This window comes from Sorex fumeus, unplaced genomic scaffold, assembly GCF_029834395.1.
Source record: "Sorex fumeus unplaced genomic scaffold, SorFum_2.1 ptg000095l, whole genome shotgun sequence".
Classification (NCBI taxonomy): Eukaryota; Metazoa; Chordata; class Mammalia; order Eulipotyphla; family Soricidae; genus Sorex; species Sorex fumeus.
This window is the reverse complement of record NW_026606152.1, coordinates 7,810,352-7,827,310: the sequence shown is the minus strand read 5'-3', so window position 1 is coordinate 7,827,310 and position 16,959 is coordinate 7,810,352. Positions and strand designations below refer to the sequence as shown.

The following is a 16,959-nucleotide window of genomic DNA, read 5'->3' as shown; positions in this document are numbered from 1 at the left end:
AGCCTGATAAGTATTAATATCCATTAATACAGTACAGAACTCCTCCAAATCCATAATAATATATTTATAATGAAAAAAGTACTTGAACAGTTTTTCCCAAATGAAATAAGTGGTCAATAAACAAGTACATAAAAAGATATTCAACATGACCAATTATTAGAAAAACACAAATCAGTGAGATACTACCCCATGAGGATAACTTTTTTTTAAAAGAAAATCACTGGTCGGAATAAGAGGAAACTGAAATCTTTGTGCACTACCAGGAATGATCCCTAAGCAAGAGGCAGGGGTAAGCCACACATAATAGGGTATGGCCCACCCCTAGTTCAAAAACAATGAAAATCAACTAAACCAATGCGATTACCATATGTATTACTTTCAATATGCCACAACTCTGAATTTTTTCTTGAAATGCAAATATAATTAAGGATTAAAGTTCATACATCAAAACTTTTATTTGTTCGGTTTTTTTTTTTTTTGGCTACACCCAGCAGCGCTCAAGGCTTATTCCTAGCTCTGGGCTCAGGGATTACTCTGGAGATGCTAAAGTGAAAATATGGGTTGTGTACAGATTGAATGCAGGTCTGGTACATGCAAGGCAAGCACCCTACTTACCATACTATCTCTGACCCCCTATTAAAATATTTTAAAATGAAGATAGTTGTTTAAAAATGAGTACTTGTAATGTTTTAAGAGTATTTTTTTGGATATACACATGAAATGCATAAAATATATAAATGTATAAAAAAGTATGTTTGCATCTTCCCAAGTATGCAGAAGTAAACAAACAGCGATTCAGATTTTGAAAACAAGTTTCTGTGCTAACTGCTTTAAGAAAGAGGCTTGTTGGTCACATAGCAGCAGTGGAGATGGATGGCTGGGAGGCCCTTCTGGTCTCCTCGCCCACTTTGGGTCCTGGCTGTTATGCCCAAAATCTGCCCCTGGGCACCATCTCAGTGCATCAACAGCCTTAATCCAGAGACGCCCAAATGAATCTCAAAATGGATTAGCTCCCTACAGAGATGTCTCTGGACCTCAACCATTTACAATTTTAGAATTCCAGAAGAGCAGAGTTGTGCGATCTCTCATGATATTCATAATGAGCAATAGAAAATAAATTATTTAGCATATGCCCTTGGCAGGCAGGCTTGAATGGTGGTGGGAAAATTCAAAATAATGATGGTGGGAAGGTGTAATGGTGGTGGGATTGATGTTGAAATATTTAATGTAATCAATTAATGTGAAGAACATTTTGAAAATAAAATAAGAAAGAAAGAAAGAAGGAAAGAAAGAAAGAAAGAGGCCTGTTGGGCCAGAGAGATGCTCAAAGGCTTTGTATGTGGGAAGTCTGAGTTTGATACCCAGCACTGCACCACTGGAACAATCCCTACACACTGCTGGTTAACCCTACAGTAAGCCTCCATCACTGCCAAAAAATGAAGAGGTTTGGTAATTTTTTAATACTTTGCTTTAAAATCAAAGGCATATAGTGAAAAAAATCTAAGCACAAATTATTTATTCTGAGGTTGTATAAAATATTGCTTATAGGGACACATACAATTATTTTCTACTTATTTAAAAGTTGCCATGTCTATACAAAGGAATAACAAGTTAATACTGAAAGTATTGGGGGCTGGAGTGATAGCACAGCGGGTAGGGAATTTGCCTTGCACGTGGCTAAACTGGGTTCGATTCCCAGCATCCCATGGTTCCTCCCATCCTCCCTGAGCACCTCCAGGGGTAATTTCTGAATGCAGAGCCAGAAGTAACCCTTGTGCATCGCCGGGTGTGACCCAAAAAGCAAATATATATATATATATATATATATATATATATATATATATATATGCACTAAAAGTATCAGTTTCATCAGAATATATATTTTTAATAATTTTATTTGGGGGAAAGATCAGGTCACACTCAGTAGTGCTGGTCCTGGGCTAGTCCTGGCTCTGTTCACGAGTGTTCAGTACTTAATGCTGGTGATGGGAATTTAAAACTGAATCCAATTGCTGCAAATGCATCCAAGGCAAGTGCCTTATACTATACTATTTTTACTATTTTATACCTCCTATACTATTTTTCTGGACCCTTAGTAAGTATATTATTACCTGGAATCAAGAGAAGCAAAAAGTTGATCAAACTGTTTCTCCAGAACCTCTATAGTGCTGACCATCTCTTCTTTTGCTTTAATGTGTATGTGTTCAAGCATCTGGAAGGGAAATAATACAAAAACAAATTTTACAGAAGTTGTACTATTCAATGTAATTTTTTGAATAAAAGGTACTTTTGCATACTTTTAATAACTACACAAGAAGAAATTAGATGATACAAATGGGATAACAGGTTCAAATTTAAATCCTGATACTATTGTTAGTGGGTCTACATAACTGTTGGCAGTGTGTATCAAAAGACTAGTAAAATGGTCTAGAAAATCCACTAAATTAAACTTATTGTCTGCTTATGATTACACAAAGAAGCTATTTTGGATAGCTATATTTCTACGTAGTTGGGTTCTTTAAATAAAAATTAAAATGTAAAATATTAAAATGTTAACTGTTTCATATACTTCTTTGTATTTTTAAGTATTTGGGATCTGTGACCAATTTTTCCTTCCTCAAATTTCTGCCTTTTGGAATAGGAATAGTTATCCTACAGTATTTCAGAAGAATTTAGCTTTATTATATACTTTCACAGAGTCATCACTGGATAGAAATTTTGGCCAGGACACATCATATTCTGAGTTTTACCCATACATTATTTATTCTGATCTTTTGGAGGGAGGGAGGGAGGAAGAGGGGGAGAGGGAGAGAAGGGGAGAAAAGGAGAGGGGATGAGGGAAAAGAGGGAGAGCAAGATGCGCACAAGAAAGAATGTGGGTTTCTCCAGAGTTGGGGGAAGAGAGCCCCAGTGCACATCCCAGAATTATATATGAAAGTACACATTCCAAGAGGTGAGATGCTGGCAACATATGTGCTCAGGCACCACCTGTGCTCAGCAGCAACACATGAGCACAGGCAGCAGATGGGCTGGGGCAACATATTTAAAAGATATTTAGATGATCTGGAGGTACAGAAGGTGCTTGTCTTGTACATGGTAGACCTCGGATCAATCCCAACACTGCAAATGGTCCCCCAAACACCGACAGGAAGAGATCCCTGACTGCAAGCAGAGAGTAAGCCCTGAGCAAAGCTGGGTATAGCCTCAAACCACCTGACCCCGTCCCAAATCCCATAAAATCAAAACCATAATTCTCTTTGCATTTAGATGAGATTCTGCACTCATAGCTGATAATGAGTTTAAGACTTCTGGGGAAGGCTGGGATGGGCTGAGCGTATTTGGCATGCTAAAAGGACATGAATACATTGGAGGCCAAAGAGCAGGCTCTTATGGGTCAAATTTTACCCCGCCGGCACAAATTCCTAAAGTGGAAGTATTAACTCCCAAGTATCAACTTCTTTGAATGCCTCAGCTATGACTGACTCTAAGTTTGTATAAATGTGGATACTTAGGAGCTTGTTCCTTGTTACTAAAAATGAGTGAGTTCTTTTTGGAGGATGAAATAAGGGAGAATAAGGACACTTTGTGTAATGGTATATAGTCCAGTAAATAGCAATATTAATTTACCTGGAATTCTTTCAAGACAAAATTCAGTTCCCAGTGAGCAGAAACTATGTCTCTTTAATAGTGTCAATATCAGTAAAATGGTAGCATAAAAAGGCTAAGAAAACAACCCTAGCCGGCCATGGCAATTTCCCATTTTATATGTTTCTGAGTCAATAAATGATCATGCTTAAAAACTCAGTGCTAACGACTGGTTCAGCCCTTTTGGAAAACAGTATGGACGATTCTCAAAAAATTAGAAATCGAGCTCCCATTTGACCCAGCAATACCACTTCTAGAAATATATCCCAGAGACGCAAAAAAGTACAGTCGAAACGACATCTGCACTTGTATGTTCATTGCTGCACTGTTCAAAATAGCCAAAATCTGGAAAAAACCCGAGTGCCCGAGAACAGATAACTGGTTAAAGAAACTTTGGTACATCTACAAAGTGGAACACTATGCAGCAGTTAGAAAGCATGAAGTCATGAAATTTGCAAACAAGTGGTTCTATGTGGAAAGTATCATGCTAAGTGAAATGAGTCAGAAAGAGAGGGACAGACATAGAAAGACTGCACTCATCTGGGGAATATAAAGTAACAGAATGGGAGAAGAATACCCAAAAATAGTTGAGATAAGTACTAGGAGGTCTGCTCCATGGCTTGGAAGCCAGCAACACATGCTGGGGGAAAAGGCTGCTCAGATAGAGAAGGAAACACCAAGTAAAGGGTGTTTGGAGGACTTGCTCGGGATGTAAGACGCGTGCTAAAAGAAAACTGTAGACCAAACATGACGGCCACTCAATACCTCTATTGCAAACCACAACACCCTAAAGAAAAGAGAGAGCAAAAGGGAATTCCCTGCCATAGAGGTGGGTAGGGGGCATGGGGGGGTGGGAAAGCTGCTGGGTTCATTAGTGGTGGAGAATGGGCACTGGTGGAGGGATAGGTACTTGATCACTGTATAACTGAAACCCAAACACGAAAGTCTGTATGTTGACAACTGTACCTCATGGTGTTTCACTAATTAAAAAAATAAAAAAATGAAATAAAATATATGGCACACCTTCTATATTGATATTAAAAAATGGTGCTAATCTCTGACTTCAGTAATGATAGAGCCAAATACATATTAATAGAGAATATACCCTAATTCATGATAGAATTTAATCAAACAAATGCTTACTTTTACAGCTGTACTTAATTGTTCAATATTATAGCCTGCTATCTTCAATGCTTCATCTATTTCTTCTGCAGTTTTGGTCTCCTGAAGAGCAGAAAAAAATACAAACAAATAATGATTAAAAAAATAAAACAAGATGCTTAGCTACAATTAGTGAAAAAACATTAAGCTTTTGTTTTTGTCACAAAAGCAACAGACCAATTACAGAAACTAAAATATAAACAACAAAAACACTTATCTTAAGTGATCAAAAATCATCAAAAATCAAAAATCATCAAAAAACATTTTAGAGTTGTGGTTGTAGTACTCCAGATATTTTTAAGGTATAATTTAAATTTTAGATATCTGATAATAATTTTTCAACTTAAAATCTATATTGGGGGGGCAGAAAGTTAGCTTAGTGGTCTGAGAGCATGACAGGCCCAGGTCTGACTCCTGAATCTTAGCACTTCATGGTCCTCCATGCATAGTAGGGATCCATGCCAACGAACAACAGCAAAATTATCTTGAAGTAAAAGTCATTGTAATAAAAGTGCATATGCAAAAATTAATTTTTACAGAAAATCATTACAATATGGCTATGATTTAAATTGGACTGAGACAATGGTGGAGGGAAGTGGACACTCCAGTATAGACTGTGGTGTGGAACACTGTATGTATGAAACTATCATTAATGTATTATAAATCACCATGCCTTAAATTTAAGAGACTTAAATGTAAAGCTAGAGATAGTGAATTTCTCTCTATTCCTCATACCTCTAATGTCTTTTAAATAAAGATGATACTTCAAAAACTTTCTGAAGATTGTATTTCTCAACATAAAATAACACACTAGTAATCAGGTATAATAACATATAACATGTAATCTTCTATCATATCAACAGATATCATCAGGTCTTTTGGTAACCATTAAAATAATTGGGAAATCACACAATTTATAAACTTGTACTTTAAAGAAGTTTCATATAAATTTGGTTCAATAATTAGGCTCAATAAAAAGAATCAAATTATTGGTAAATACCATTAATTCTAAAACAGTTGGTCAAATGTAGAATAAGCGGTCTTGAAAAGAGTAGAATTGTTCAATCATGGCTTAGAATAAAAATTTCAAGTAAGGAGTGTAGCTTTGTTACCTCCAAGCTTCCAAAAGAATCTATATGTATAGGAAATGTATGAGAAGAAAATTATCAGAGACAAAGTAAAAATGTTTCATCTTCATAAATAGCATTCTTTTCATACCATCATTGCAGTTGATAGGTTCAAAATACTCCTGCATGTGGAGACTGAATGTTCTAAACCAACACTTAGCTGATCAGCAGTCTTTTTAAAGTCTTGAGAACAATTCTTTATCCTAAAAACATCAAGCACATTATTTTAAACATCAACATTCATATCATGGTTTTAGCCCTCTATTCTGATTTAGACTTCCTATAGAAAATAATTCATATGAACTATAAAAATTCACACTGTTGGGTCAGAAATCATCTCTTTCAGTGGGTTTTGGTTGCTGGTCAGCAAACAGGTGCAGGTTGGCAAGTGTGAAAATTACTGATCTATGCTAAGAAAATCACAAATAATTATGCTCCCATATATTTTAAGTTTTTGGCTGCAGTACAACACACATTTCCAATGGGAAAACTAATCTCATACACATTATTGTAAGATAAACTGCCTGGGAGCTTCTTTCCCAGTACTCTGATGTCCTCAAGAAGACATTATCTAGATAATTTACTACTGTGGAAAATAAAGATTGCCTACATGAGAAGAGGGCCTGTTTTTTTCTTTTTGATTAATTTTTTTTAAATAATTTAATTCTTTATTGAATCACTGTGGGAAAAGTTACAGAGCTTTCGGGTTTAGGTCTCAGTTATGTAAGTATCAAACACATTTCCCTTTACCAATACTTATTTTTTCTTTTTGATTAATGTTAAAGCACTGTAATACAGGGAGGGAGAGGGTGAAAATATTTTCTATAGACATCATTAGGCAGTGAAGGTATTTCAGAAAACTTTGATACTATACGAATTTGCCATATTGCTAGCACTGATATGATTCTTGGGACCACAAACAATAATGTTTGGGGGACCATGTGGTATTGGAGATAGAATGAATGTGAGGGTCCCACATGCAGAGAACTCACCCGTCCTTTGGACTATCTTCCCAGTCCACTCACAGTTTCATTACCACTCTTACAATAGGGTTGCCATTGAGTATTTAATTTACATTTTATTTAGAGGAAGGGTCCAACTGGTAGTTGGGGGCCCAGGGGTCCCACCAGCAATTCTTGGCCGACCCTGCTGACAGTTCAGTGCAAGGGCCTAATAATGTAGTGCTGCTCAGACCCTGTGGTTCTGGGAATTACTAAGGCTACCTCAGCAGTGCTCAGAAGTCTCCAGGGAGTGCTGCCCTCAGCTACTTCTGTGGGGTCACTGGTGTTGAGGATAGAATCTGTGTCAGGTACACACCTAGCATGTACTATCTCCTAAGTGCTATGTCATCTCCCAATTCCTATATTCTCTCTTTTTTTCTTACATTCTCTTTTAAAGTCAACTCTATTTGGTTGGTTTTCATACATTGTCCAAGGCCATTGTGGCTGCCATATTACATATCTGACCTAAAATATTTAAATCAGGAATCCAACTTAACAAATTACTAAAAATTATAGCTTACATTACCATGCTTTCAATGACTACTTACCTGATATATTTTTTGGTGAAGAAATTAATAATGATTGACACACACATTCTAATTCTCTCTCTCTCTCTCTCTCCCTCCTTTGGTGAAGAAATGAATAATGATTGCCACACACACATTCTCATTCTCTCTCTCTCTCTCTCTCTCTCTCTCTCACTCTCTCTCCTTTTTTTTGTTTTGGGGCATACCCAGCTGTATTCAGGGGTCAATCCTATCAGTGCGTAGGGAACCATATGTGGTTATGGGGATCAAACTGGGGACAACACAAATGCAAGACATTAACATTATTCACCTGCATAAATAATTAGGAAGAAAGTAGTAAGTTTACTTAGTTAATTTGCAAATAAAAAGTTGTACTTCTTGTAAACACGATAGCTAACAGTGTTTAAAATTTTTCTGCTAATTTTCAATCTTTATATCCCTATTTTCGTTTGCTAAGTTATTTATAAGTCTAATAGTTTATGAAGGAAATATAATGTTTTAAGTGTTATTCTTTTTTGGCAGAGGAGGAGTTTGGATCACACGCAGGTGTGTTCGGATCTTACTCCTGGCTCTGCTCAGGGATCACTCCTGATGCCCGTTAGGGATTACATGCAGTGAAGGGGATGAAACCAAGGCTGGCTGCCTGCAAGTACCTTAACCCTGCACTAAATGTATTATTCTTTTTTTTCTTTGTCTGTTTTAAGGTCACACCTGGAGGTGTTCACGGTTCACTGTTGCTCTGGCCCTAAACATGTTCTTTTAGAAAAAAATTATAAAAGAAATAAAGGCAAGGTAAAGGTAAAGGCCCTCCCGTTGATCGTCGATTTGCTCGAGCGGGCCCAGTAACGTCTCCATTGGAGACTTTGTTGTTACTGTGTCTGGCATATCGAATACTCTCGGTAGCTTGCCGGGCTCTCCGAGAGGGGCGGAGGAATCGAACTCGGGTCGGCCATGTTGGCCGCTTGTAAGGCGAACGCCCTACCCGCTGTGCTATCGCTCCAGCCCATAAAAGAAATAACTTTAAAATATAAATCTATTTTGAAGGGTGAATAATTATGCTGTTGAGAAAATATGATTGTATTAGTTTTGAGGGTTCCATTATTTACCTGTTTCAAAATATAAAAGATAAAAGAGGAATAAAATTTATTACGTATAAAGAAATACTGCTGTTTGAAAAACATACATTCTTGGGCCAAAATGACAGTGCAGTGGGTAGGGTGCTTGCTTTGCATGAAGCCAACCTGGGTTTGATCCCCAGCACTCCATATGGTCCCCTGAGCCCATAAGGAGTGATCCCTGAGTGGAGAGCCAGTAGTAAGTTATGAGCACTGCCTAGAGAATAAGAATTTGCAACAAAAGTTTACTTGTAGATAGGAGAGAGAGAACACAGGGGATTGCCCTGCCACAGAGACGGGGGGATGGGGGGATGGGGGTGGGAGGGATATTATCCATGGTGGTGGAAAATGGGCACTGGTGGAGGGATGGGTATCTGATCATTGTATAATTGAAACCAAAGCACAAAAAATTGTAAATCTACAACTTTAAAAAAATAAAATAAAATAAAGGGGGAAAAAAAAAAAAAAGAAAAAAAAAAAAAGTTTACTTGTAGAGAGGATTTAGTTTGAAGATATTAAATAAGAAAAATTTGGGGAAAAGATTTTGGAAATTTTTGAATAATTTACTTTTGAAAGTAAATTTCAATTTTTAGGCATACTAGATGGTATACTTATCTAGTCACTTATCACTTAATCACTTAATCCCCGTTATTCATCGATTTATTCGAGCGGGTGCCAGTAACGTCTCCATTCATCCCAGTTGCATGCTAGCATAGCCCAATGGTATCTGTTCGTTCTAGGAACATGCAGAGCCTCAAACCGATCATTTAGGGTCTTGACGAAGAAGTCTGACCATCTTATAGGTGGGCGTCCACGTGATCTCTTGATGTCCCGTGGAATCCAATCAGTAATGGCTCTAGTCCAGCGGTTGTCCGTAAACCTCATTACGTGTCCAGCCCATCTGATTTTTGATGTCTTGGCAAATGAGACAGCGTCCCTGATTCTTGAGCGTTGACGAAGATCAGAACTCCGGATTCTATCTCTCATTTGAGTGAATTGTGATATTCCAAGCATAGTTCTTTCGATTCCTCTTTGAGAGACCCAAATAGCGTTCTCATCCTGTTTTCGTAGGGTCCAGGTCTCTGAGGCATATGTTAATGCAGGAAGAATAGTGGAATCAAAGAGATGTGCTCGTAGTTGGAGGTTCTTTGTCCTTTTAGTTATTTCTTCAATGCTCTTGAAGGCATTCCAAGCCGCTCTCTTCCTCCTGCGAGGAGGTGCCAGGTCATTCATCATGTTGATTTCTCGACCTAGGTATATATAACTGTTGCATTCGGAGATGGTGGTTCCGTTGAGAGCGAATGGAGCGTCAGGAACAAGGCTGTTTCTCATAAACATTGTCTTCGTAAGATTCAGCTGTAGTCCGACCTTTCCACATTCACGGTCAAAGTCGTTCAGCATTTGTGCCGCTTGGTTGATGTTTGGTGTTATTAGAACGATGTCATCAGCAAAGGGGAGGTGGTGTAGTTGCCGACCATCTATCTTCACTCCCATGTTTTCCCATTCCAGTCGTCGCATGATGTTCTCGAGGGTGGCACTGAAGAGTTTTGGTGAAATGGTATCACCCTGCCGAACCCCTCTCTTGATATGGATGATTACTTTGTAGAATGGTGAGATCTTGGTAGTGAATCCGCAATAGAGCTCACGAAGGATCCTGATGTATTGAGTTTGTACGCCCTGATTGGCTAGGGCTTCCATGACCGCTTCCGTCTCAACAGAATCAAAGGCCTTCTTTAAATCAATGAACGTTAGACAGAGCGGCATCTTGAACTCCCGAGATACCTCAATGAGCTTGGTTATTGTGTGGATATGGTCGATGGTACTGAATCCTTTTCGGAATCCAGCTTGTTCACATGGTTGTCCTTCATCTAGTGTTCTGCTAATCCTATTCAGGATGACTCAAGTGAATAGTTTGTAGATGACAGACAATAGGCAGATTGGGCGATAGTTGCCAATGTCGTGGATGTCTCCTTTCTTGTATAGTAGTACAGTCCTGCTGGTTTTCCATTGGGATGGAACCTTGCACTCAGACAGGTAGCGTGTGAAGAGTTGAGCCAATGTATTGATGAGTACTGATGGTAAGTTCTTCAGGTGTTCAGGTCTGATCTTGTCTGGGCCAGGTGCTCTTTGTTTCTTTACCGACGAGATGGCATGTTGGATTTCGGAAGGGAGAACATTGGGAACGACATATCCATCATGTGGTATGTGGTATGTGGGCAAGTGGATGTGGCTATTAAAGAGATCTGAGTAGAAGTCATGAATAATCTTCTCCATTGCCCTTCTGGAAGATGTGATAGATCCATCATGATGTCGGAGGGCAGTCATCTTGGTTTTGTAGTTGGTGAAGGACAGGCGGACATTACGAATGTTTTTCCCAGCTTCTGCTGCATCTACCAGTACTGCTGCTCTCCTGTTTTTGAGGTCATCCTTGATGGCTTCTCTGCACTGTTTTGCCAGTTCGGATGTTCGCTTGTGGTTGCCTGAGGCATGTGCCAAGCCACGTTGGCGAATAAGTTCAAGGGTGTTCGAAGAAAGACGGTTTTTTTGTGGTTATCTCTCTCTTGGCATTCCTTGCACAATCATGGAGGTGCTGAATCATTCGATCGTATTCCTCATCAATGTTTTCAATGACGGCATCTTCCCATGTTGCCGCAATAGAGCCAAAGAGCTCCCAGTTGGTGGTTGTTCTGGGAGTCCTCTTCTTAAACCTTGCATTCTTTTCTCTTCGTTCTGTGAGGTAGAATTTTGCACAAAGTAGACGGTGGTCTGATCCCGTTTGGAATTTTGGGACAACAGCAACATTGGTTAGGCAAAACCGCTGACTGAATATGATGTGGTCTATTTCATTGTGGAACCGTCCATCGGGAGATTCCCATGTCCAATGTTTAGATTCAGCCTTTTGGAATTGTGAGTTACCACGGAAGGTTTTGGTTGACATGATGAACTCAGACAGTCTGTCACCCTGTTCGTTCCATTCCAGGCCATGGGTTCCGATGTGGAGTTCATCGACTGCTCTTCTTGGTCCTATCTTGGCATTAAAATCACCGACAATGATCTTGTAGAAGGTGTGATCTTCTTTATAGAACTTCTCCAGCTCCATGTAGAATTTCTCAGTTTCTCTTTAACCATAACTGGATGTTGGTGCATAGACAACAAAGATAAAAACTGCCAGTAGTGAGCCACAGTTATTCATGTATAATCGTCCGATTCAGGTTGTTAGGCATTCAAATGAATCAATGCTCGTGACTAAGTTTGTGTTGACAAGGATACCGACACCACCGACGCCTCTTTTATCACATGTTCCAAGGAACAGTTCTTCTCCAGTGTCGAAAACAGCATGATGGGATTGATGTCTTCTCGTTTCGGTCAGACCAATGATGTCGTACTTGATCTTTTGCGCTTGTACCATAAGGTCTTCAATGGATGCAGCAGATGCCAGCGTACGAGCATTGAAAGTACAGACAATCATTTTTGTTTTTCTTATCTAGAGAAGAATATAATTAGATCTGACTTGAATCATGTTTAAAGTAGAAAGTTTAACACAGAAGCTCAGATCTCTATTTTCTTGAAATGCAAAACAAAGCAAAAACATAGATTATGGCACTGGATTGGTTTTAATATACAGAAAAAATGGGCTGGGGGTGAGTAGGGCTACCTCCTTTGCAGGGTTGAATGTTCCTTCATCTGCCACAATCCTTCACTGTCACTGTCCACTGTTCTCCCATTGTTTATCGATTTGCTCGAGCGGGCCCAGTAACGTCTCCATTGTGAGACTTATTGTTACTGTGTTTGGCATATTGAATACGTCACAGGTAGCTTGCCAGACTTTGCCGTGCGGGCAAGATACTCTTGGCAGCTTGCTGGGCTCTCCGAGAAGGGCAAAGGAATCGAACCCGGGTCAGCCCAGTCGGCCGCATGCAAGGCAAACTCTCTACCTTCATTTTGTTTGTTTTGGGGCCATATCTGGTGATACTTAGGGCTTACACCTGGCTCTGCACTCAGTTGTGGTAGGTTCAAGGGACAATATGTGATGCTGGGGATCAATCTTGGGGAAGCCATGAGCAAGGTAAGTGCCCCACTTGGTATACTATCAGTCCTCCATTCACTGTTTAAAACAGTCTATCTCACATATTATGCTTCATTGCTTCATACCAGATGTGTTAGTGATGTGTTCTAAGCAGTTCTTCATACCTTAGTGATGTGTTCTAAGCAGTTCACAGAGAGCAAATAAAGTAACCAATGATATACAAAAAAGGCAATCATATTGACTTGAAATATGCTAAGTTACTCTGGTTCTGTCACCAACTAGCTGCTAGACTTTAACTGGGTGGTTTTATTATACAAATAAATAACCATAACTATTCTTTTTTTTCTTAAGTACTGGTTTAAGTCAGGACACAGAAGCTGCAGCAGAAATATGAAAAGACATGTTAATGGAAAGAACTGAATATAATTTGGACACTCAATGAAGAACCATAAAGCAACGAAGAATTTGAAAATGCTAAGGAGATAAAAGAACACAGAATTTAAAAGAATAATGTAAATCGAAGATAAGTTATAGCAAAATTATAATATGCGGTAAGAATGAAAAATATGAAGAAATGGATTAATTTATAGATGCCTGGTGTCATTAACAAAAAAGTTACAAATAAAATAGTTTCTTAAGGGTATCATATACTTTCTTTACTACTCATGTAATAAATTGCATATACAATGTGCCATTGAAGCTATAAAACGTATAATCCTACCTGAATAGGATCCTAGTGAGCTTAGTAAGAAGGTTAATTCTTAAAAAAAATTGTAAAATCAAACTCCCCAGTTTTCCTGCATAATCCATCTCCTAATCAATCCTAAATGTAAACTTACATAGGATGGAGAAATGATTTCAGAAAAACTATATCAGGGCTAGAGAGACAGTACAGAAGTTATGGCACTTGTCTTGTATATGGCTGGCCCTGGCTCCACCTCTAGAATCCCATGTGATTCCTTGAGCACTGCCAAGAGTGACTATTGAGCACAGAGCCAAGAAAGTCCTGGCTATAAACAATAATTAAAACCCCACAGAAATAGCAAATGTCAAACATGTTTTTTTCTGTGTTGAGTACCAGGGATGTAAAAAGCAGTTGAAACATGGTCCATGAGTCTTTAAAGGAGCTTAGCCTCCTTTAAAGGAAGGAACTTACAAATAAGAATAATAACAAAGGTATGTGTCACTAGCTGAGACATGTTAAAAAATCCATAGAGTGGGCCTGGAGAGACAGTACAAGGATTAGGGCTCAAGAATGGTATGTGCCCAATTCAGGTTTGAGTCTTAGTACCATATAACCTCCTGAGCATTGAAGAGGTCCCTGAGCACTGCTGGAAATGACTCTAGAGCTTCAGCACCTTGGGGATGGTTCTGACCATCTATGACACTGCAGAGCTTGAGCAGGACATTCTTGGGCTGAAGCTCTGAGTCTCTTGCCTTGGTCTAGTATAACTGAGTGTGATCCCAGGGCCCAATTAACTTCACTTGAAAAACCACTCCCTATTCCACCTACCTAAATAAAAAGATACATGTGCATTACTAATTAAAAATAACACTTATTAATGCCTTATGGAATAATCAAAACGTGAAGCGATAGCACAGTGGTAGGGCGTTTGCCTTACAAGCGGCCAACATGGCCAACCTGAGTTCGATTCCTCCGCCCCTCTCAGAGAGCCCAGCAAGCTACTGAGAGTATTTCACCTGCATGGCAGAGCCTGGCAAGCTACCTGTGATGTATTCGATATGCCAGACACAGTAACAACAAGTCTCATGATGGAGACGTTACTGGGCCCGCTCGAGCAAATTGATAAACAACGGGAGGACTGTGATTCCCTGTGTGATCCTATTTCTTTACACATCATCTCTCAAACTCCCTCTTCCTCTCAATATATTTGTAGAAATCAGTGGTCTAGTGCACTGTTTTTCAACCTTTTCCTGACTATGGCCCTCTTCTGATCTTGTCTCCTTTTTGTGAGCACTCTCCGCTGCCCCTTCCCTGACCTTTCCCCCACCAGGCTCCATCCTACGGCTGGCTCTCTAATGGATCCCCACTTACATATTTTTCACCTGTAGCCCTATTGGACTATTCTGGGGCTTCCTCTCCAGTAATGCTGGTCTAGTGAGTAAAAGAGTTCCCTTAGTTCTGTGTGCTGTTCTAAAAAATGTATCAAATTTAAAGAAAGTACTTTAGGAGCCACAAACTTATAGTCACGTGGTCAGAAGCACAGATAATATTGTGGGATTTCAGAGGTACCGAGGCTCTTAGGACATGGCTGTCGAGGACTCTGATCTCTTACCAGTTGGTATGAAGCAAAGATTTGCCTGTGGCTTGAGGGAAGCATCTGGATTAGTGGGACCATCTTCAGAGACTGAGCCTTAACATGTGGACTCTGAGGTTGTTTCTGGGTAGGTGGTGTTAGAAGTTAGATGAATTCAGGGGTATCCAATGAATACCAAATAATTATTTGCTGGTGTACAAACCTATAGAAAATCCATTGGAATTGGGCCCAGAAATTCACAATGTAACAGCCAGAACAAACTATAAACTTAAATAAACACTCTTAACATGTGTCTAAAAATTATATTTTATCATAATGGTAAAAGTACTCTTTAAGAAATATAATGAATTTCAATATTATAATAGTGCATATCAAACATACTTCTTGGTTTGCAATTTCTCCATAAGAGAATCTTCTTTAATACATCCATCTACTGTGAAGTAGCCTTGCCTCATATTTATAGTTGTAGTAACCTTAGGAAAAAATAAGATAAAAAAGAAATCTCATTCAGTAAATTCTGTTTAGGGCTGAAATCAATAGTACAGTAGGGTGGGCTAAAACCCCATATATATATATATATAGGTTATAAACCCATATATATATTTTTATAAACACACACAGTCCTTTCTTTATACTATCCACTCTCCCAGTGTAGCTGAAGTATGTAGCCTTGCATGTGGCTGACTCAGATTTGATCTCTGGAATCCCATATAGTCCCCTAAAAACCCTAAGAGCAAAGATTTGGGGCTAAACTGATGGTAGCAGTGAAGGTACTTGTCTAGCATGAAGCTGACCTGGTGTGATCTCTCCAAGCAGCACACGTAGTACCCTGAGCACTCAAAGCAGTGACTCTGATGTACAGAGTCAGCCTCTAAGCACTTCCCAGTGTGACCCAATAGCCCCCCGTCCTTCCAAAACATTTCAAAGTTATATTCTTAACTTGTAATATATGTAAAAGATTTCTCCCTCAGCTCTCACAACTAATCACTTATTTCCCATGTTTCATCACATTTATTCTTGGAATAATTTATCATTTGAATTTATTTTTATTCATTTCAATATAGTATTTCATAAGTGAATTTAAGGATCAGTTGAAACTTGGACTCTATAAATGTTCTGGTTCCAGGAAATTAACTTTAGTCCCATTAAGTTTTACATATTAGGCAATATATATATTTTATATACACAGACACAGTCCTTTCTTTATAGTATCCAATCTCCCAGTGTAGCTGGGGTATGAGCAATTTCTCTCAAAACAGAACAACTCAATAGGAATACATGATAGGTTTAAACTCTTCAAATCACCTATGGTAACTGCTACTGAAGCTGAGGACCTTATAAATAAATTACATAGGCAGAGGCGACAGTATACCAATAACTTTTGTATTAGGTAAATAATTTAAATTTTGCATCATTTATAACATCTTATTAAATAATTAAAAATTATATAATTAAAAAAACCTGGGGCTGGAGTGCTAGTTCAGCAGGCAGGATGCCATGAATATGGTTGACCTGGGTTTGATCTTTGGCACCCTATATGGTCCCCAAGTGATCCCTGAGCACTGCTGACCGTGATCCAGCCCCTGATCCCACTTCACCCTAAGTATGAAACCAGGCGTAAGCTCTGAACACAGCTGGGTATGTCCAATCATCTCCAAATAATAATAATTTGTAATAAGAGTTTAACTTATTATTAGTACTCTGGACAAGTTAAGCTTTTAAAGAACCTCCTTTATAATATGTGGTAATAGAAACCGGAGAGATAGTATTGACATAACTTGCCTTGCACACACAGTTGACCCAGTTTGAATCCGTGGTACTAGCATATGTTCTGAGCCCTACCAGGAATGATCATTTGGCTGTTTTGTCTTGTAGTTTTCTGTGCTTGTTTGGTAACTGAAATTATAGCAGTGCTGGTATACAGGTTAACCTTAGTTGCCATACTCTCGAGGCTTACTTTGGCAAGGTAAAGTGCAAATTCCCAGTCTATGACAATAATACACATTTTGGGATGGGGGCTATGTCACATTAAGCAGTGCTCAGGACTTATTCCTGGTAGTTCTCAGGGCACCATATG

The 16,959-nt window shown here is 38.9% G+C and overlaps 1 protein-coding gene across 1 annotated transcript in view; it reads right to left on the bottom strand.

Annotated features, from left to right (window-relative positions):
- RNF17 (ring finger protein 17) overlaps positions 1-16,959 on the bottom strand; it is a 195,667-nt gene that overhangs the window by 159,641 nt on the left and 19,067 nt on the right. The window contains 4 exon segments of the mRNA XM_056133014.1: positions 2,112-2,212; positions 4,789-4,869; positions 6,025-6,136; positions 15,264-15,355. Coding sequence (XP_055988989.1) covers positions 2,112-2,212; positions 4,789-4,869; positions 6,025-6,136; positions 15,264-15,355 — 386 coding nt within the window.